This window comes from Thalassophryne amazonica, chromosome 6 (genome assembly GCF_902500255.1).
Source record: "Thalassophryne amazonica chromosome 6, fThaAma1.1, whole genome shotgun sequence".
NCBI lineage: Eukaryota > Metazoa > Chordata > Actinopteri > Batrachoidiformes > Batrachoididae > Thalassophryne > Thalassophryne amazonica.
The window spans coordinates 112,273,508-112,296,846 of NC_047108.1; the positions used below are offsets into that span (position 1 = coordinate 112,273,508).

Genomic DNA, 23,339 nt, shown 5'->3' on the forward strand with positions numbered 1-23,339 from the left:
AATGCAGTGGGATTGCAAAAGAAGAAAACCGATTAAATCTAAGCTTGGTTCCCTATATTTTTAAATGTTATTTCATTATTTTTATCAGAATCAAATTTATTGACAAGTAAGTTCACACATACAAGGAATTCGATGTTGTGTTGTTGGTGCATAAAAATAGGAAAAGAAAAGCACTTCTATAAGAAGTAAAAAAGAGTCAAATAGACAAATGATATTCACTGTTACATAAATATAACGTAATGCAGTGGGACTGTGCAAAGACAGCTGGAGTGCAGATGTACAGGACCTTTCAGTGCACGGTAATGGGGGAGGCAGGGTAAGTGGGGTTCTCTGGGATTATTTATGTCTAGCTGCGGATGTAAAGAAGCAGAATCATGATGTAGTGTGGTATATGTACACAGTTTGAAGTGTTACACAATTACTGAATTCAGAGGATGGTTAAAACTGGCTTGACGGGATTTTGTTTGCGTGATCTGGCAACATAAGTTCTCCAGCTACGCAAGGAGTCAAACTCAGTTGCTCCTCAATGGCAAATCTAATCTTGCTTTACCTGAAATTATTTATTTTCTGCGGCATTGCCCTCGCAGTTTTTGAAGATCAAGTCGGGAAATTTGACTGGTAAGAGAGGAGTAGTTAAATCTTCTGTTTTTATAAAGGCGCGTTTGAATGTACAGATGCTAATGCTAACACGTCAGTACACTTAAAATAGAACAGGACGAAAATAAATACTGCATTAATCCTCACAGTTCAGAAGGCAGTGATGTATTCTTAATAACTGTCAATATAGGCAAATGGAACGTGTAAAGCTAAGGAAGGTTCGGCTTCTCTGGAATATTACTGAGTGTAATTAGTCCATTTGGGAAAAACTGTACGTATATACCATATTTTCCAGCGTATAAGTTGCACTATAAGTTATACCATTTTCTGTGTTATGAGCTCTTTAATTTGTGATGTTTGTGCGTTGTATACTTTTTTTTTATTACTGGCATTTATTCTTTTATTATTTGAGTTTATTTTGTTTAGTGCTTTGATTCTTGGTAAAGGTTTATATAAATAGTCATTCTAATTGCTAATATGTATATGTCGCTGACATGACGAGCGAATTTCTTCAGCATCTCGCCATCGGTTTGTGGCTTTTTACAACATTGGCCGGTTTGTGGCTTTTCTCCACTGTGGCTTTGTGCCATTTCTGGTTCGTGCTGCCTGTTCGTGAAAATATGGTACATTAGCTAACATTTGAATGCCTTCAGTGACTACATTTCATGCTGGTTTGCATTTATTTTCCTCATGCATCAAATCAAATCAATTTCATTTATATAGCGCCAAATCACAACAAACAGTCGCCCCAAGGCGCTTCATATTGTAAGGCAGAGCCATACAATAATTACGGAAAAACCCCAACTGTCAAAACGAACCCCTGTGAGCAAGCACTTGGCGACAGTGGGAAGGAAAAACTCCCTTTTAACAGGAAGAAACCTCCAGCAGAACCAGGCTCAGGGAGGGGCAGTCTTCTGCTGGGACTGGTTGGGGCTGAGGGAGAGAACCAGGAAAAAGACATGCTGTGGAGGGGAGCAGAGATCAATCACTAATGATTAAATGCAGAGTGGTGCATACAGAGCAAAAAGCATGACATTATTTCCAACTGCCAAGTTGAACCAGTGTCGCAGACTGAACGGTCCCCCCTAAAAATGCATGCGTCATTTCGGACCACAGCAGCTTGAGTCTGACTCTCTTCACCCAAAGTGATCAAATGGATTAATGTGATTATTAACCATCAGATGACAAGGTAAAACCTCTGAAATCATTCTAAAGTCAGTTTTAAGCAGAAACTCGCAGTTTTAAGCAGCTTGTGTAGCCACGGCGGTCTGATCGCTTCGTCCGTCTTTTATGTTGAAATAATGCTGAATTTATGTGGAAATGATTGTTGTATAAAAGATTCAGATATGTCACTTAGATAGATGATAAGTGGAGTGCAGTTTGAAGCGGAAACGAAGGCATAATCGATGAACCGCGGCTAATGACGCATGCGCAGTGAAGACAGGACAGGCTGATTTTTAGGGGGGACTGTTCAGTCTGCAACACCGGAACCACTCCAAGCATACAGTGGATGATAGGAACCTGAAAGACTCTATTCTACAACAGCAAGTTGGATTATTTTCCATGAAGTCCTTGTAGAGTTATTCCATACTCTACTACAGGCAACAATTAGGATCTAAACACTCTCAACACTGAACTTGTTCAGTATTTTAGTCATGTGACCCTGCCTACACATTTTCACCTGTTTGTGTAAAGTCTTTATCAAGGTATTGTTTATATGATGCTGTTGCTGTAGAGACTTTACCCCCTTGGTGGTAACAGTTGGCATCAAAATGCACCCAACATTGATTTTGTCCGACGTCTTATTGAGGTGATCCTGTGTACCAGGTTTCACCTTATATCCACAAAGGCTTCATCAAAGTATCACATACATTTTAAATGCACAGATGTTCTTATACGGCTCTGCTTTTGGCATTGCAGGTTCATTCATTTGCTTTTAACTGCTTTATGATTCTCAGGAGACAACAATATGTAGGCAAGATTCGTTTTGCCCACTTTGAGACACACGTGCAGTCATCCAAAAAAGCGCTTCTAGCAACTGAGAAGAATGTTTTTGCTGCACTGAATACCAGAACCGGAGAACTCTGTGAGTATTTTCAGTCCCGTTTAGATAAACTTTTTTGTGTCGTACCGTCATTTGTTGACCTTTGCCCACTTGGAGAGAGAGTGTGTGAACTGTTCAATTTATTGGCAGATAGAATCGGCCATGACTGATGACATTTGGTAATGCCAATTATTTTTGCTCTGAATGTGGATTTTGATATTTGAAATTGTACTTCGAGCTACATGCAACTTCAACTGCACCTGCTCCTAATTTCCACCATGCATGGGATGATCACATTATTTTATGCAACAAATCCCAACAAGTCCAGCAGGTGGACAACGGGTATGTGGTATATCACATAAACAAAGCTGTTCCAGCTGCTTTTAAACATGCTGTGGTTCCACCCTTTCTTAAAAACCTCACCTGGACTTGTCAGTTTTATCCAATTTTAGACCTGTGTTTCATCTGCCATTTCTTTCTAAGGTATTAGAAAAGGTTGTCTGTATACAGTTACAGTCATTTTTAGAAGACACTCACATCCTTGAAAAATTCCATTCCGAGTTTAGATTGCAACACAGCACTGAGTCGGCACTTTTAAAAGTTCATAATGACATCACTTTGTTGGTGGATGCAGGGAATCCTGCTGTGCCGGTTCTGTTGGACCTCACAGCAGCCTTTGATACTGTGGATCACACAGTACTTGTTTCCCAGTTAGAACATTTTATTGGCATTCAGGGTACTGCATTTAAGTGGTTTAGATTGTATTTGGCTGAAAGGAGCTTTTCTGTTATGATTGGGGACCTCTCAACTGCTCCTCTGTGTTGTGGAGTACTGCAGGGTTCTGTTCTTGGGCCTATTCTGTTTTCTTTGTACATTCTGCCATTAGGGTCAATTATAGACCAGCACAACCTGTCCTTTCATTGCTTTGCGGATGATCTGCGAATCTATCTGCCTATGAGGACTAATGGGAGTGATGCATTGTCATCATTATTTAATTGTATTCATGATGTAAAGCAGTGGCTGTCCCAAAACTTCCTTTACCTGAATGATGGTAAAATGGAGATCATGGTGTTTGAGCGCTCTGGTATGCCAAATGTGGTAACACCAAATTTTGGTGCTCTGGCTAATTATGTAAAACCAGCTGTCAAGAATTTTGGAGTGATATTTGACAGTTCTTTGAGGGCCCAAGCAAATCCAACAACGTTAAGACGCTTGAAGTCCCTGTACAAAAGGGCTCTTAAAATCCTTGATCAAAAAAGCATTCAATATCACCATTGTCATATATTGAGCAAATATGCCTTACTCAGCTTTGAAAATTTTATCTTTCTCCATGAGGTTCAAATGGTATACAAAATAGTCCATAATCAAGCTCCGCCACCTCTCAAGAACTTCATTCACCTGTCCTCTGATACAACAACAAGGGTAACAAGAGCAACCACTCAGAGGCAGTGTACCATTCCCAAATATAAGACTGCATTTGCACAATCAACGTTTTCTTACAGAGCCACAAAGAAGTTGAACATATTACCAGAAGAAATAAAAACACAACCAGACTTTAAGACATTTTCTGTAAAGGTAAAATCGTGGCTCCTTCAAAACCAAAGATGCAGGCACTAAATATATAGCACTGCTAAAGGTAACATTGAACATGTGTAATAAGTGTTCTGATTTTCTGATAAGTGTTTGTTCTGATTTTACATAGAAATTGAGAGATGAACTGTATGAATGGTGAATATCTTTTACAAGTGTTTTGATATTGTACAGTAATTGAGAGGCTTAGATGAATTTATAAATGTCTTGATCATTTTGATGTTTTGATGCTGCATGCTATGAGTGACAGGGATGAATTATGAATGATTGTTTTAAACTTTTTGATATGGCACAGTATTTTAGAGATGAATGACATAAGAATGAATTTAATATATATTTTATGAATTTAGTATTACATATTTTGTAGGTGTTGTTTGTGATGTATTTAATAGCCCTATGTGTATCCCCCGACCCTCAAGGACTACAGATGGAAATTAGCTGTTGCGGCTATAATCTGGTACAAACATCTCTGCTCAGTGAGCATAATGTAATTGTATGCTGTCCTTGCACAAATAAATGAAATGGGACAGTACATGAACTGACTGATTACTGTTTGTGTGACTTCGTGCAGCTTGTTTACGTCGTGAGCCGTATGGCTCAACTCAAGTAGCAATACTGCAGCTCCTTGGCCCCATGCGGGCGATGGCTTCCAACATTTAAATGGTAAATGTAAATGGACTGCATTTATGTAGCTCTTTTTCCATCACAGTGCCTTACAGTTAGAGTGCCTCGCATTCACACACACGCTAATATCAGACCATTTTGTTTGACTGTGAGACACTTGAATACTGGATAACAGACTAAGAGCTGACATGATTGCTGGTTGAGTGTCTACGTGCTGTGATTGACTTTATTTAGTGGGAAAAGACCTCACTCCTAACTCTGAGGTCCATCAGGAGGATGAGAGTATACCTCTCATCCTGGATGGGACTGGATCAGATGCAGGCTATTTAGCCAGCCACGGCTGGTACCCATTTACATCTGAGTAGACTGGGATGATGGTCAGACTCGGAATCGAACCCTGGACTTTATTGGTGATCCAACTCCTATCCCACAAAGCTACCAGTTCTACATTTTACTCAGTAAAAGGAGTGTGGATCACGCTATACATGTACGTATGTGTCCTTCCACAACACACTCCATCCTCATTGCTACAGTCCAGCCAGCTGTAAAGGGGTAGCAGCCTTGTCTGGGGACATAACTGCCCATGGGCGCCCCAATCATAGACTGTCACCCACTTCACAGTATGGAATCCCGACATAAGCTCCGGCACCAGAGTGGCTCGGTGTCTGTAGAAGATGTTTTCTACTTTAGCTACAGGCATTTTTTGTAAATTAATTATTTTTATTTTTAATTATTATGATGACGATGTCAGCTGTTATTAGGTGAGTACATTTGTAAGAAAGTCTGTCCTTGGGTCCACTCAGTCTTCCAGATCCAGCTCAGATTTTATGTAAGCATTGTCTCATGAGGGTAGTATTGTCTTGGATGATGTTGTATTGTCTCACACCTAGTATTCAAAACCTCTTGCAGTTTGGCGACATGTGGACAAGACTGGGCCAGAGGGGAATATTGATGCTTTCCTGCTGCACGGGCAAGGTGAGTTTTGCCGTGACATTTAGGCAGATGAAGCCTTCAGTTCCTTGACTGGCTACAGATTATGTAATTTGATTGTCTCCTAGATGCAGTTCTGGTGGTTGGTAATGGCCATTTGCTTCGCTCTTGGGACATTAACATTGGTGGTTTGAACTGGGAGGTTGTGCTTGACCCTGGCAGGTATATTGTCTCTTTGCTGGCAAAGGTCACATGTGGAATTGTGCATGTTTTGACTAGCTGTTAACTGCTGTCCATGTGCATTTTAGTTTCCAAGCTGCCTGTTTGGTTGGACAGCAAGATAGTGTGAAATACATAGCAGTTATGAAGAAAAGTTCCATCTCGCTCCATTACCTTTCCAATGGTCACAAAAAATGGCTGGAAAATCTGCCGGAAAGGTAACTATACAGTTATAAATGGTAAATAGACTGCATTTATATAGCACTTTCCCATCTGCATCAGATGCTCAAAGCGCTTTACAATAATGTCTCACATTCACCCCAATGTGAAGCTGCTGCCCTCCAAGGTGCTCACTACACACCGGGAGCAACTAGGGATTAAGGACCTTACCCAAGGGCCCTTAGTGATTTTCCGGTCAGGCTGGAATTTGCACCAAGGATCCTGTGGTCTCAAGCCCAACACTTTACCACTAGACCATCACCTCCCCTGTGCCTTTATAGTGTCGTTCTTTTTTGTTAAAAATTAGTGATGGTGCTGAAATCATACTAAATCATGATATGGTATGTTACGTATTCGCACATGTGAGTTGTTTGTTTATTAGGGCTGCAGTGATTTTTTTCATCATCAGTTAATAATAATATTAATCAGTAATAATTATCCGATTAGTTGTTTTTCCGCAGAATGTCAGAAAATGATGAAAAATGCTGATGAACAGTTTGCAAAGTGAAGATTGTGTCTTCAAATGTCTTGTTTTGTCCACAACTGAGAGACATTCATTTTACTGTCACATGGCAAAAAGTTGATTATTTAGATAGCCAGTATTTTCAATCGATGATTGATAATCATCCTCCCACTTTCGTCCATCCACTATTGCCCTGGGTTATTATTTTTTTTACCGTCTTCTCTCATATTAATGACAATCTTCACTTATAAAAACTAACACAAAAACAGGATTGTGATCAAGATGGTTACATTATTATTCAAGCAGCAGAAATGTGTTTGTGCATAAATACGACAAGAGAACCGTCAAATCTTTCTTCTTTTTTCCCCCCTCCTCAGCGAAACAGTGGATTACCAAGCTGTATATTCCGGGGCAGACGGTGAAGTCTATGTCCTGGGAGTTGTTCCTCATTCCCATGTTGCTATAGTTGCTTATAGTTTGGAGGATGGAGAGATAACCAAGCAGGTAATTCTGATTTCTAGTAGCATCAGCAGTGCGAGTGTTCAGATGATGACAATTTAATCATGAATGTATATCTTTAAAAAGATGTATCTTTAGCTGTCTCTGTTTTACCCACCATTTGTCGCTCTCTCTCTCTCTCTCTCTCTCTCTCTCTCTTGTCTGTATAATAGGCAAAAAGTGCTCCATACAATCCGTAGGCTGTCTGAATGCTCAGTATGCATTTAGTAGTAGGTGAACTGTACACGGATGATCTACTGCCTCCGCAGTGTGCGAACAGACTACATTATACTAACTAACACTAACTAACTCATGAGCTACAACTGGAGCCCAGTGACTGAAGAACTTTCTGGAAAAGTCAAGGAAGACATCATGTATACCCATGTTGGCCTGTGGACTAAGACCCTTCAGCTGCTCCCATGTTTGCAGTCGGTGTCACCACAGCAGATCCAGGGTGAATCTGCATGTTGATTTGGCACAGGTTTTACACCGGATCCCCTTCCTGATACACAACTCCACATTACATGGAGAAGTGTGGCGGCGGTGGGGTTTGAACCGGGAATCTTCCGCACTGAAACCAAGTGCACTAACCTTTTGGCCACCACACCTGATGTTATGTTGTGATGTTATCATGTACATCTGATGTCTTCCTTGGTGGAAGACATCAGATGTACATGCTAATGTTATCATGTACATCTGATGTCTTCCTTGGTGGAAGACATCAGATGTACATGCTAATGTTATCATGTACATCTGATGTCTTCCTTGGTGGAAGACATCAGATGTACATGCTAACATTAGCACCGTCTGAAGGGCCATGGCGTAGTCCAAATATACATCAGAAGCTGTTTTAAAAAAGCTTGTCATTGCAGAATAGATATTTCTGCATCATGCACATGTGCATCATCTGTAAATATCCAGGTCAAAAGATGCATAAAATAGCCGCGGTGTAGTACGTCTGAATTGTGTCTCTACAACTCGCTCCCTTACGTTTACTACATACGACACTATGCCGCGTTCACACCGGGCGCGATCAGACGCTACAAGCAGGGCTGCTGCTCGCTCCAAAAACCGTGGCATAATTGTGTTTAGAAACCAGTCACCATTTGTTTTATTATACATCTGTGTAGTTAATTAATAAAATATTCTCTACAGACGATTCGCTCGCGCGCGCATGTGAAAAATAAAGAAAAGGAAAAAGCTCCGCTCCCTGCTGCTGCAAGTAGGGCTGCTGCTCGCTCCAAAAACTGTCATAATTGTGTTTAGAAATCAGTCACCATTTGCTTTATTATACAGCTGTGTAGTTAATAAGTAAAATAATCTCCAGGACGATTCGCGCGCGCACGTAAAATAAAAATAAAAAGAAACTCCACTCCCCGCTGCTGTGGTGCAGCTGTTCGCTCCAAAAACTCTGTCATGATTGTGAAATAAAGGACAAAAGAGACATAAGTCCTGCTCACAGGCTGCTACCAGATACAGGACATGTTCACATCTTCAGTCAAACTTCAGAGATCTCCACGTCACTACATATTCAGTCCCTGATTGGTCATCGCGGCGCGACGAGACGAAAAAGTTCCGATTTTTGAACTTTGGGAGGAGGGCAATGCGACATGACGCGACGCAATATCGCGCCACAAACGCGCAAAATGCTCAAAATCACTTCACTCGCTTCCATCGCGTCGCGCTGCGCGGTTTGGCGCCAAAACGCGTCCTTACATAGGGATTACATGGCAACCTGTGGCTGCAGTCGCTCGCGTCACGCCCGGTGTGAACGCTTCAGTTGGTTAGTATGTACTAACCAGTCTTAAGTACAAACCAATGCCTGGTTCACATGACAAGATAATTATGCCGATTTATGACCCAATCTTCCCCTTCAGACAATCTTTAGGATGCCCAGACTGTTGTGATGGTCCCAAAGGTAGTCTCATCAGGTATTCCTGCTGTGTGTGGTGTGTTCAGAGTGCTCTAGTCTGCTTGTCTGGACCACTCAGACCTTAAATCGTGAATTTTCAACATGTTGGACTGTCTTGGCCCGATATCCCAGCGTGTGGGGGTGTGCCCCGAGCACAAACCAGCACTCAGCCAGCTGAATGTGACGTGTAGCCAATCAGAAAGCGAGGTGAGGGAAGCACAGCAGGGAATCCAAAATTGTTTACTCCAAAGTCACGTTTGATCTCAAGAGGTTTTGCAAGATTTCCCGTCTGACCTGGGAATGTTTGTGAGTAAAATGTGTTCATGTGTTGTTTTTACCATGTGGCTGTACACTGTACCACCAAACCCATTATATCAATGATTTCTTTTCAATCGCTATGTGTGGGGTCTCAGGTATTGAAAACGTACAGACAATTTTAAAGTGTTGCCATGTGAACCAGCCATAAGCATTCAGACACAGTGTCTGTAACTGTCTGTATCTCTCTTGTTACATTTTCACAGTGTCACTATCTCTAGTTATCTCATTCTTGATCTAAATGAATTTTGTTCTTCGTCTCTCATCATCTCTATCTCTCGTGCCACTCTTACTGTCTGGATATTTCTCTGACTATGTCTCCGTCTTGTGCTGTCTCTCTACTTCTGGATATCTCTTGATCTAACTATATCACTGTAGCTGTCAATCTTTAGCTATTGCAGTCTTGCTAGCTAGTTATCTTTCTGTCTTTGTATCCAATTACATCTTGCTAGCCATCTACAGTATCTATCTCTGTAGCTGTCTTTCTATCTTGCAGTGTCTCTCTACCTCTAGGCATCTCTTGTTTGAACTATATATCTCTCTAGCTATCTCCAGTATCTCTTTATAGCTGTGTTGTTTGTCTCTCCACACATTATTTCCCCTGATCTACCTTTGTGTTTTTTGGTTTTAGATGTCCGTTGAGGCTCCTTGGCTGTCAAATATTCAGACTAGCTGTGCAGTTGTTGGTCAGGGCTTCCTGACATGTGTAGACTCTGTGACCATGTCCCTATATGTCGTTGAATTACAAGTACAATCCAAGATCACCCAGATCCCTCTGCAGGTACTGGCCAAAAATCAGGATAAACATTTTCACAGTTTGTGTGCTTTTAGTTGGTTTGTGTGACTGCCTTCCCACAAGAATATCAGCTAAACTTTATCTCTTTATGCATATTTAAATTTGATTTTCTGACTCTTCTAGTCACTTGGACTTGAAGTCTCCACCAACTTCCACCCAGTCTTGGTGTCAACGCAGCCCAGCCCACCTCAGCCGCCCCTAGCAGAGTTCATCCTCCAGCTTGGACCTGAACACCATCTGCTGCTGCAGCTTACCGGTGGACAGGTGTTGATGCTGAGGGACTTCAGGCCTGTACGTACCTGCTTCGACACCCTGCAGATCTTTCTTTGCTCAGTCTCAGATCCTGATTCATACAGACTGGGCTATGTTTTGGTTGTGACGTTTACAACCAAAATGTTTTCTCTCATTCTAAATACTGCGGTTAAAAGTAGAGCCCGAGCAGTATGGATTTTTATGGGGTGGAGCAATACTGACATTAAGAGAATTAAAAAAATTAAAATACTGATATATCTGACGATATATTAAAGTCTTTATTTATCACTACCTTTTACAAATATGTAAGAAAAAATCCCAAACAGTTTTATACAGAAGTACAGCTGTCTGGGAGTGCATTTCACCGTCATGCCTTATTTTGTTTGAGCTGCCAACCAAAGTACATCACACTGCCGTCTCTCAAATTGGCGGTTACTGTGTCGCCTCACTCAGAGTCCTCTTGTCTTTTGTCTCCGTAAAACACCCACTCTGATGGAAAATGAATGACAGCTGGTCCCTGTGCCTCTGTCTCTTGTAGCTAATATGACCAGCGGGTGATGAGGTCCCAGCCATGCCTGACAGAACTGTAAACAATGCTGTTGGAGCACCCTCTGCTGGTCAGACTATATAATGACACCACTTCCAACAACCAAAGTGTTTTTCTGTCATTTTTATTCAGTGAAATAAAAAGTTTTCCTATTAGCAAAAATAACGCTAATACTGATATGTTCATGAAAGGCTTATATCAGCCGATATTATTGTTCAGCCAATAGGTCGGTCGGGCTTTAGTTAAAAAGCATAAAACAACAGTGGAAATCTACTTTGATAATTTACTGAAATAATACTTTTGATGCTTACAGGACTAATACAGAAATGACTTTTGACATATTAAGAAACTGTCTGTGAGAATTACTTATCTCATTTCTTAGGCCATTTTGGTTGCATTTGCAACCGCTGGAGATAGAACTGTTACTGCTGTCCTGTCACCAAAGAATAAAACGGTGAGTTACTTTAAAACCATATGTATTTTTTTATTATTTAAGTTTGTACTTGGCTATATTGACAAATTACATTTTGTCAAACCTGATGTAGAAGAATCTTATTTGTCCTTTAGAAAGTAAAATACTGATGCCGTTGTTTATCACCATGTGTGGTTTTGATGTGACAAAATATTCCGCCGTGGTTCATGTTATGACCACGAGCATCAGACAGATGCTGTACCTGTGATGTTCCTCTAGTTTTAATGTTCATACATGTTACACTCAAACAACTGTAAGTTGTGCCTGTCAAAAGGAACTGCTGTCCTTCTGTTCTAAAAATCAAGAACTGTAAAACTCAAAATTAAATTTTTTAAACATTGATACTGGGAGGTCAGAACTCTGCCTGGCAAAAAATTATGCTTTTTTTTTTTTTTATTGACTTTTGAGTTTCAAGTAGGAAATATGCAAAAGCCCTGAAATGCACACATCACCCACTAGATGGCAACAAAAGCTGCTCAAATGTGTGTCAAGGTCTCAACTGTTTATTCATTTGAGAAGTTGACTTTTAGTGAACATAAGATTAAAAAAAAAAAAAAAATCAACTTACAGTTGTGTCCGTTGTCTTTACGGGTGACTTAGTTGTGTACTTACTTGGACATTGAGGTGTCCTTTACAGAAAGTCAGGAAATTAATGTTCATTCATTGAATTAAAAGAATAACACACAACATTATTTCTTTCCTTTTTTCTTCTAGGCTTGCACTGTGAACCTGTTTAGTGCAGAAACTGGACGTAGACTTTTAGACACAACACTGATTTTTAACATTGATCCTGACGGTGGGAAACCAGAGAAGGTGAGTGGTGACTCTAGAAAAAAATCTGCATTTAAAAACACACGCACACAGCGTAAATGTGTTTTCAGGAGTTTTGCTCTGGTAGAAACACTATAATGTGGAATCAGTTTTTCTTAAACGTCTCAGAAGGAGCTCCAGTGGTTTGCAGACTGACTGTAACGTCTCGTTTTACTGTGTGTTTCAGCTGTATGTGCAGGCGTTCCTGAAGCGAGACGACTCTGTCGGCTACAGAGTCATGTTGCAGACTGAAGACCACACGCTCACCTTCATACAGCAGCCAGGTACGGTTCAGGTACAATGTGTGTCCTGTTCTGTCTAGTCACAGATGAGTCCCCTGGTCCTTCTGCATTAATACGAGGGTGTGATATTTGATACACAACTATGAATTATTATTATTTATTGTCATGATACTGTGTTGGAGAAACATCAATCACAAAAATAACCTGTAAGATAGCTGAAGCATTTTAAAATGAAACAGCTGAGTCCAACTGTTTAATTCAGCTTTTTCAAGTCTTATAAATTAATTCAGCATTAGAGCGTCACATGGAGGCCAAACACAGAGCAGAGATATTTTATTGATTAATTTTTTACAAGCCAGATGGGATGAAAAAAGGGTATTATTGGTGTTTAAGTGGTGTGAATCTGAAAGGATGATGTGTCTTGTTTTCCAGGGCGTGTCGTGTGGATGCGTGAGGAGGCGCTGTCCGACGTGGTGACCATGGAAATGGTGGATCTTCCCCTCACAGGAACGCAGGCAGAGCTGGAGGGAGAGTTTGGCAAAAAGGCTGGTAAATGTCAAAGTGTTCGTCATCAAAATGACGTCTCTAATTTAAAGAAATATTTATTTGCACTCAGGTTTCATTCAGTGTAAAGCCCCATTCTCACTTTCGCGGATATTCATCCCAGAAGGAAGGTCATGGACTATAACTGTGACAAACCAGAGTGCAAAGATCACAGTTACCCATGAATGTGTTCTCTAGCTCATGGCTTGGTGATGTAATGAGCTGGACATCTACCACATGATGTGTGCAGAAACAAAGGCAGCACACCTGTAGTAAAACGTGAGCACAATCTTACTGCTTCTGGTGGTGTTACACCGTGCGCAGTAAGTTTAGGGGATCCACAGAAATGAGGAGATGACCAAAGTATGTCAGAGACTGCAGTGTAGAAAAAGGGTATTTGATCAATCCTGCCACTGTTTAACAAACAATGAAAAAACAAACAATGGTACAATGTCCATAACATCCTGGTTTTAAAAAAATCATTAAGAACTATTTATTCTTTTAGATATTTTTAATACTTTTATATTCTGTTCCTCAGCACCTGCATGCAAGTCATCAACTTTGTAGAATGAAAATAAACATGCAGTGATGTGAAAATGTTAAAAAAAAAAAATGATGAAATGGATTACAGAAGGCATCATTTTAGATTTTTTTTTTTGTAATCCATTTCATGATGAAATGGATTACAAGTAAAATGCAAAACTTGTGGTTTCTTCAGTCGCAGGCACAGAAGCCGATAACATCTAAAGGGGTTTTTTGGTGGCTTCCCTCACTCGTCTCCTTACACAGTCAGTTTTGGGGAACTGCAGCCTCCGGGCAGATTTACTGTACTGTTTGTATTTATTCAAATCCAAATTTAGTAACTGAGGTCAATAAAGTCTGAGACATAATCAGTGTCTTGGATCTTGGAAATGTTTGTGTTCATCTCCTGACTTGTCTGAAGAAGACTGGTTGTAAAAGCGATTAGTTTATGTGTGTTATATTAAGGATGCCACTTATTTATTCACACCACTGTTTTTGCTTTTAGATTTTTTTCATTTATTTTAATTCATGATGTAGAGGTTATTTTTCCCTGTAAGGTTAAAGGGCATCATTTTAGAAATTTTAATATAAAACATGAATTTTTATTTAATATTATTATTAATTTTAATGTAAAGAGTACACAAGCTTTTTCACATCACTGTATCTGGAATTTGCATATAGAACTGAACAACTAGTAAATTCTAACTAGTTACAGTAAAGAAATTTATACTGACATTTATGATGGACATTTTTCTAAATGAAATAATTCATGATAGTCATAAAAGTGATGAATATACTTAGTTGTCACAGGGAGTTGAGTTCAGTTGGGAGTGTTAAGTGAGCTTGACTGTTCTTTCTTTTGTCTTTACGTAAAAACCTCTGTTGTTCTTGCTGCGTTTGGATTCAGCCATTCAAGGTAACGACTTTTATTCTTTCTTTATCCTTTGATTAAAAATATAAACTCCGCCTCCTGTAATGAAGTACAGTTCAATACTTCTGCCTTAGTTTTTGTAGTATAACTAAGCAGCACAGGGTTCGAGTTCTAAATGATTGGAACAGATTTTGGGAAATCTGACGTGAACTGCGACTGATCTGGAGTCCGTTTTGTCATTGGTCCAGACGGTTTGATGTCCATGGTGATGAAGAGACTCTCCTCCCAGCTCATAATGCTGCAGGCCTGGATTGCCCACCTCTGGAAGCTCTTCTACGACGCCCGGAAGCCCCGCAGTCAGGTTAAAAGCGAGATGAGCATCGAGAACCTCTCCAGAGACGAGTTCAACTTGCAGAAGATGATGGTGATGGTTACTGCATGCGGAAAGGTAACACCTTCAAACTTCAAATTACAAATCTGCTGATTGAAGATGTGATAATGAACAAGATTACATTTACAGGCAGTGCCATATTTTTCCTGTTTTTTTTTTTTTTTTTTTTTTTTTTTTACTTTGTTTAGCTCTTTGGGATCGACAGTAAGACTGGCACCATCTTTTGGCGACACTACCTGGATAACGTCCCGTGTAACGCGGCCTTCAAAGTGATGGTGCAACGGACGACGGCTCACTTCCCTCATCCTCCGCAGTGTTCACTGCTCATCAAAGACAAGGTAGCTGTTGACACGGCATCTAAGATCTATGTGCCCAAAAGGACCCGGGGGGGTCGACCAGGCAGGGTGGTTATGATGTGACACAGAAGAACCGGGCAATTAGCTTCTGGCTGGGAAACAAGTGACCCTTTGGCACACTTTGTAGTCACACCCTCCTGTTCACATTCAGCCATTCACACCTCACTGTCAGAGTGCTGCCATGCTGGGACCAACATGGGCACTAAGAGCCTTGCCCAAGGGCTCCTAGTGGTTTTCTGGGATGATCTGGATTTGAACTGAATCCTCTGGTCTCAAGCTTTAACCACCAGAACATATTTACATTCTGCTTCACTTCAGATATCCATCAAATCTGATTTTAACAATACCATAAAGCTGCACTAAGTGGTCTGGATGAGCCATATAAAAAAAAAAAAAATCCTTATTTTGTTATTTCCTAAAAAAAAAATAAATCTAACATTACAGTTTTTCTCCATTGGTTTGGCTCATTTCTTGAAACTGAGATGACATTCCTATAACTATAAGGTAAATTGGCCAAACAGACTTACAGTTCTTCGCAACACTTCAGATAACCAGAAAAATGTCATATGTCTCCCAAAACGTTCATTCTTGCTTCAAAATGAAGTCCCTCTTCCATATAAATAGTCAGTATCATTAAAAATGGCATAGATTCTTCTCAATTGCTTTGGCACATTTTCATTCATGTCGTCCTCCTGTCAAAATAAACTGGACGGTGCAGCACAGCTACATGGATCCTCATCACATGCTCATATCGCTCCAAAAACAGTTTACCCATGTGTCAAAACTAAATTCCTTTCTCACACAAATCATCAGTGCCCCCAAAATGCATTGTCCCTTTGCCATTGTGTAAGTACTGCAAGTCAAAATGCTTAGATGTTTTGTCTTTATGGAAGAGGTCTAGCTAAAGGAATGCAATTTTCACACCACACACACTGCACTCATTCTGCTGAGGAAATTGTAACTATTTTTATTCACAAGTAAATTTCTACACATTACTGTAGGTAGGAAAGAAAAAAAATACAAAGGAAAATGTATACAATGTACTATGTATACAAAATACAAAAACCTGCAAAAACAAAACAAACTACATTACAGTATGTAAAAAAACAGTCAAGCATCACAAATGAAATACAGTAACATTCTGACTACTCAGTGTCACTCCCCTCTCTCTTCTGGTCACCCTCCTCATCTTCCTGGCCATCCATCCGCTGCAGTCTATATGGCCATAAATTCTCATCAACATCGCATCTGATGTGTTCTCTAGCAATGCACCGTGGGAAGAAGCGCCGTGAATGCCTGAGCCATCCTCTACACTGATCGCCTGTTATATCATCACAGGCAGCATCCATCGCATTGAGGAGGGACCTCTGGTTCTGAGCATGATGTTCATACACTCTCCATCTCCAAGCGGAGAAAAATTCCTCAATAGGGTTAAGGAATGGAGAATATGGAGGTAGTGGGACATTATGCATCCCTGGATGCGTGTCGAACCATGCCCTGATGCGTGGGCCACGGTGAAAGCTGACATTGTCCCACACAACAACAAACTGGGGTAGGTGGGGCCCTTCGAGACCCCTCTCATTTTCTGGAACTAAATCCAGATACAAACGGTCCAGGAAATGGAGGAGTTTCTCAGTGTTGTATGGGCCCAAGCTTGCCATGTGTGTGGCCACACCATTTCAGATATAGCCGCACACATGGTAATATTTCCTTCCCGCTGGCCGGGGATATCCACTGTGGCCCGCTGGCCAATGATGTTTCGGCCACGCCTGCGGCCCTTGGCCAGGTTGAACCCTGCCTCATCAACAAATACTAGGATATGGGAGGTTTCATTCCCCTCTAGTGCCAGGGTTCTCTACAAAAGAGAAAAATAAACCAAATCAGTCATATAGATGGGTCACACAGTCACAGCAGTAATACTCTTCACAAAGTCAATATAACCCACTGTGGTTCCAAACCTAGAGTGCAGGCATATGCAGAGGTTCTGCAGGTAGTTTTCTGACACAAATAGAAGGGAGACATAATGATGACAGTGTTCTGTTACAGTTCTTTGGCAAAATGCTGTGGTCAGATACTGTATTGTAAAGCTGGATTCCAAAGGTAAAGAGGATACTGATAACCCTCAGAAATTGGAACCTCTGCATAGTGTAGGCTATACAAACTGATAGACCATGAATAATTGACTTACCTGCACATACTGGTACCGCAGCTCTTTCACTCTGTCTGTGTTCCGTTTGAATGGTACTCTGTAGATCTGCTTCATGGTCATGAGGTTTTTTTTCAGTACCCGGTCTATTGTGGATATGCTGATGGAGTTGATGTTTTGGAGAATTGTGTCACGGACCTGTGTCAGTGTGATTGCATTATTTGCAATGACCATGTTGCAGATCTGTCCTTCTTGGCGATCGGTGAGCAGTCGTCTTCTCCCACCTATATGACGCTGTCGCCCAATCCTGCTCATAGACACAGACAACATGACTATTGTAGTGTTTGTCTTATGTCTTTGTTACATATTGTCAATCAAGGTAATGACTGTATTGCGTACTGCTTCATTCTGCTATCATTCTATAGCTTTTGTAGGCTACTGTACTTACAAATGCACTGCAATACTACTGTAAACTGCAATGCTGTATTTTGTCTAATTTACAGTACAACCATATTTTGTTTGTCATGCTACAATAGTGTGCTGTATCATACTGTGACACTGAAGTGAGATTTTGCAGTAGCCTATGGGCCCACACACACACACACTGAATCAAACACGATAACAGTACAGTAAGGCTTTCTTAGAGAATTCTGTAGTTCCGTCATTGCTTGAGTGCATACCTGTTTTCCCGGCGAAAGGTTTGTATGATGGAGGAGACTGTGGAGCGTGGCACATTAGGCTGCACTCGGCGCCCTGCCTCTGCCATTGTGAGGCGATGGTTGACTACATGGTCAATAATGGTGGCCCAAATTTCATCCGGGACAGGATGATGTCTGCGAACTCCTCTTCCTCCTATTCCACCACCACGAACCCTCACTCCTCCTCTTCCCGCTCCTCTGCCACCACGTACCCTCAATCCTCCTCTTCCTCTTGCTCTTCCTTCTCCTTCTCTTCCTCTTCCCCTTCCTCCAGGTGGAGGTTGGCCTTGTACTTGCGGTCTCTCCATGTTGACATTGGAAAAAGTACTAGCACCAGGTCAAGCTGTATATATACAGCAATGCCAGCATTCAAAATCATAGACAACACCTGTCAGGTAACTCAACAAACTGATGGATTGGTCACCTGTAATGTGGGACACTCCTCCTCGTCAAAACCTTCTTTCACCTGTTACCTACTCACCTGATTGTCAAGAATGTATGAAATGTTCCAAAATATGTGTGCTGTATTGTATTCCAATTTCTTAACTAATTTTGACAATTGAGCAGACTATTCTGCAGATGATGACTTATACGATGAAACTGTGCTGACATGTTTTGGAGAGAACCATTACACTGAGAACCAACCAATTGGGATAGATCAGCAAGATGCACTTTTTTGGAAAATGTTCTAAATGTAGGCTGATTGTGTTAAATGTAGGCCACTTGTACATAACCATTTACAAAGATGTACTAAGTGCTTGGAACATGTACAAGGCATTTGAAATGTGATGAAAGCAATGAGAAATGCCATTCTGTTCTGAGAAACCGCAAGTTAGTTTGGGGATTTGTCCATGTCATTTTGAGAATGTCATCTCAGTTTCAAGAAATGAACCAAACCAATGAAGATAAACTGTAAGGAGCAGGTTGGAGTGAAGGTATTGTTTTAATGAACTGTTCCATTGTCAGTCATATAGATTAGACTGACTTTAATGTGGTCTGTTAAAATGGTATATCAGACAGCGATTCCCAAAGTGTGGGCCACAGCCCCCTGGTGAACCACAAAGGTACTGCAGGTAGGCCAAGAGAGGTCATTAAAAATAAATGTAAACGTCTTTTTCCTGTCAGGACACAGGTTTGGCTACACTGCACGTATTTAACCCAATTTTTGGAAAGAGGAGTCACATCAGCCCACCTGCTCTGTCTCAGCCCATACTCCAGTCCCTCCTGCTCCCACTCATGGACCAGGATTACGCAAAGGTCCTGCTTCTCATCGATGACCAGTACAAGGTCAGTTGGCTGTGAAATTTTATTTACTTATTTTTAATTAACGTACACTCACAGTATTCTTTATTTATGTAATTATGCTCTGCAATATTTAATTTTTAATTGTGCAGAATATTTACTGTGCAGTGTTTATTTTTGGAATGTGTTTTAATGTTTTGAGCTGGCATGGTGGCTGCAACAGCTATCGTGGCAGCTGACAGAACCTCAGAGAACTTTGTTTTGTACAAATGAACCAGGTTTTTTAAGATTTACTTGTTTATTTATTTCGTATTAATGTGGTTTTATCCAGGTGATGGCTTTTCCCTCAACAAAGAACGTGCTGCAGCAACTTCAGGAGATGGCTTCTTCCATTTTCTTTTATCTTGTTGACTCCAGCCAAGGAAGACTGTCGGGCTACAGGCTACGGACGGTGAGTAACTCTTAGTTTGCTGAATGATTTCAACACTCTTTCCACATCAGTGCTCCTTAGCATTACAGGTCAAACACAAGGCTTCAGCCATTCCATTAGTTTTATTGTATGTTGCAACACTTGACAGTCAACCTTCATGTTTCCTGATCAAATGTGACCAAACCAGCAGGGAGCAGGTTTGAATGGAACCATTAGAGAGAACTGGACCAGTCCTCAGGACCCAAAGTACTGCATATGTTCCATTTGCCCTTGAGCTACTCAAACTGTCAGGTGTGTTTAGCCAATCAGCAGCTGGCTGAATAATGGAACTCACCTGATTTGGCTCATTATGTGCAGTTAGTGCACGGAGAATTGGAAAACGGGAATTACTTTGGGCCCTGAGGACCAGGATTGGAAAACACTGCACTAAACCACTAAGCATCAATCAGTTTGTTAAAAACAAATCAGTTTCTGGTCACATCAGATAGATAATGTGAATGTGGCCTCCTTCGTACATAAATAACCTGGTGATTTTGTCTTTGTAGGATTTGTCGACTGAACAGATCTGGGAGGTCGTCATCCCAACGGATATGCAGCGAGTTGTCTCGGTCAAAGGGAAACGACCCAATGAGCATGTGCACTCCCAGGGCAGAGTGATGGGAGACCGCAGCGTCCTCTATAAGGTACCTCAGTGGTGGATTAAAAACAGTGGATTGGAGCGAATTCTTCATTTGGTTTGATGCTGACCGGCTTCGCTCAGCGCTCCACCCAGTCTGCAGTCTGACTGTGGGTTCAGTCATGATGTCACTTAGAGAATGAAAACTGATCTTTACTCACTCACATTCAAGAGGGATTGACTGGTTTCACAACATCTTGCACCGCCAGTTAGACATCAGACAGACAACAGTCCAACAGGCAACAGTGTTTGTACAGGAGCGGCAGAGGCTGAGTACAGGGAGAGACAGCAGGCAACAACTCCGAACGTTACAAATGCAGGAATGATCTGTAGCAGAGAGGCAAAAACACTGAAGAAGAGAAAAACAAGAATAGAATCTCTAAGCAATATAATGTGAGAGCACGATGAAGCCAGGAAAGATGAAACGGGAAGTTAAGTTATGCAGAACAAACTGAAGAAACATCAATAATACACAAGGAGTAATGTCAGAAAGGGAATAACGTGGAGATGACATGACGTTAGCGGCGAATTGTATTGTGAAAACTGTCAACTAATTTCAAAATGTAGAAGGCAATTGAAAATCACTTATTGTATTCATTTTAATATTAGCAGGTCAAATTATTGGATGCTGCTGCTGTTGATGTAAAACTCATCCCGTCATACAGTAGCTGATGTGCTGTGTTTTTTGGGGTTTGTTTTTAGTATTTGAATCCCAACCTGCTGGCGGTGGTCACCGAGAGTACAGACACGCATCAGGAGCGCAGTTTTGTTGGGATCCACCTAATCGATGGGGTGACTGGACGCATCATCCACGAGGCTGTTCAGAGGAAAGCACGAGGTCCCGTGCACGTTGTGCACTCTGAAAACTGGGTGGTGGTGAGTTTTGTCTGCAGATGAATCAGTGAGAAAACACGCTAAGGGGTCACGTGACCCTTATTCTCCGTCATTCCTCTGCTTGACTCTGCAGTACGAATACTGGAGCACCAAGTCCCGCAGGAACGAGTTCTCTGTGATTGAGCTGTATGAAGGGATGGAGCTGTACAACAGCACGGTGTTCAGCTCGCTGGATCGCCCGCACGCGCCACAGGTTCTGCAGCAGTCCTACATTTTCCCCTCCTCCATTTCCACCATGGAGGCCACACTGACGGAGAAAGGAATCACCAGCCGCCACCTGCTCGGTAAACACCTCCACACGAGGACACGGCACACGGGGCCCCTTTATTAAAGCTCTACGGTTTTTAACATTTAAGACATAAAAATCATTTTCTTTTTATTCATTTAAATAGTTGATTCATAATATGATTTTGCCAGTATGATCAAAATTCACGCTGTCCAGAAATCATACGGCGCTCAGACGCCATGACCTACATTTGGGAGCGACGTCATAGATCGAGTGTGGGCTTCCCTTGATCTGTGCGAGGATGCTAGGAAGGACACCATGACAGCCAATCAGAGTAAAGAAAGGCAGCATGACATCAGCTTGCTGCTTGCCAAAAACAAAATATTCCAAGATGACAGAAAATGCTCTGAAACCATTTATTTCTGTATAAATCCAATATGTTTCTCATATATTTTGTAAATCAATCAATTTTTTTATATAGCGCCAAATCACAACAAACAGTTGCCCCAAGGCGCTTTATATTGTAAGGCAAGGCCATACAATAATTATGTAAAACCCCAACGGTCAAAACGACCCCCTGTGAGCAAGCACTTGGCTACAGTGGGAAGGGAAAAACTCCCTTTTAACAGGAAGAAACCTCCAGCAGAACCAGGCTCAGGGAGGGGCAGTCTTCTGCTGGGACTGGTTGGGCTGAGGGAGAGAACCAGGAAAAAGACATGCTGTGGAGGGGAGCAGAGATCGATCACTAATGATTAAATGCAGAGTGGTGCATACAGAGCAAAAAGAGAAAGAAACAGTGCATCATGGGAATCCCCCAGCAATCTACGTCTATAGCAGCATAACTAAGGGATGGTTCAGGGTCACCTGATCCAGCCCTAACTATAAGCTTTAGCAAAAAGGAATGTTTTAAGCCTAATCTTAAAAGTAGAGAGGGTGTCTGTCTCCCTGATCTGAATTGGGAGCTGGTTCCACAGGAGAGGAGCCTGAAAGCTGAAGGCTCTGCCTCCCATTCTACTCTTACAAACCCTAGGAACTACAAGTAAGCCTGCAGTCTGAGAGCGAAGCGCTCTATTGGGGTGATATGGTACTACGAGGTCCCTAAGATAAGATGGGACCTGATTATTCAAAACCTTATAAGTAAGAAGAAGAATTTTAAATTCTATTCTAGAATTAACAGGAAGCCAATGAAGAGAGGCCAATATGGGTGAGATATGCTCTCTCCTTCTAGTCCCCGTCAGTACTCTAGCTGCAGCATTTTGAATTAACTGAAGGCTTTTTAGGGAACTTTTAGGACAACCTGATAATAATGAATTACAATAGTCCAGCCTAGAGGAAATAAATGCATGAATTAGTTTTTCAGCATCACTCTGAGACAAGACCTTTCTGATTTTAGAGATATTGCGTAAATGCAAAAAAGCAGTCCTACATATTTGTTTAATATGCGCTCTGAATGACATATCCTGATCAAAAATGACTCCAAGATTTCTCACAGTATTACTAGAGGTCAGGGTAATGCCATCCAGAGTAAGGATCTGGTTAGACACCATGTTTCTAAGATTTGTGGGGCCAAGTACAATAACTTCAGTTTTATCTGAGTTTAAAAGCAGGAAATTAGAGGTCATCCATGTCTTTATGTCTGTAAGACAATCCTGCAGTTTAGCTAATTGGTGTGTGTCCTCTGGCTTCATGGATAGATAAAGCTGGGTATCATCTGCATAACAATGAAAATTTAAGCAATACCGTCTAATAATACTGCCTAAGGGAAGCATGTATAAAGTGAATAAAATTGGTCCTAGCACAGAACCTTGTGGAAC

At 41.2% G+C, this 23,339-nt stretch overlaps 1 protein-coding gene across 2 annotated transcripts in view; it reads left to right on the forward strand.

The window, feature by feature from the left end:
* The first annotated feature begins 463 nt into the window (after positions 1-463).
* The window catches only part of emc1 (ER membrane protein complex subunit 1), a 30,892-nt gene continuing 8,016 nt past the window's right edge, over positions 464-23,339 (forward strand). The window contains exons 1-20 of one of the 2 annotated variants that reach the window (XM_034173150.1): positions 464-618; positions 2,556-2,683; positions 5,765-5,830; positions 5,914-6,007; positions 6,094-6,222; positions 7,064-7,190; positions 10,043-10,192; positions 10,331-10,498; positions 11,389-11,460; positions 12,193-12,291; positions 12,476-12,572; positions 12,963-13,079; positions 14,503-14,511; positions 14,715-14,914; positions 15,046-15,195; positions 19,183-19,344; positions 19,631-19,750; positions 20,275-20,412; positions 21,108-21,281; positions 21,373-21,583. In XM_034173150.1, the coding sequence (XP_034029041.1) occupies positions 527-618; positions 2,556-2,683; positions 5,765-5,830; positions 5,914-6,007; positions 6,094-6,222; positions 7,064-7,190; positions 10,043-10,192; positions 10,331-10,498; positions 11,389-11,460; positions 12,193-12,291; positions 12,476-12,572; positions 12,963-13,079; positions 14,503-14,511; positions 14,715-14,914; positions 15,046-15,195; positions 19,183-19,344; positions 19,631-19,750; positions 20,275-20,412; positions 21,108-21,281; positions 21,373-21,583 (2,503 nt within the window). In that variant the 5' untranslated portion in view covers positions 464-526. The remainder of the gene's footprint in view (positions 619-2,555; positions 2,684-5,764; positions 5,831-5,913; positions 6,008-6,093; positions 6,223-7,063; positions 7,191-10,042; positions 10,193-10,330; positions 10,499-11,388; positions 11,461-12,192; positions 12,292-12,475; positions 12,573-12,962; positions 13,080-14,502; positions 14,512-14,714; positions 14,915-15,045; positions 15,196-19,182; positions 19,345-19,630; positions 19,751-20,274; positions 20,413-21,107; positions 21,282-21,372; positions 21,584-23,339) is intronic. The other variant, XM_034173151.1, reaches the window with a different exon arrangement.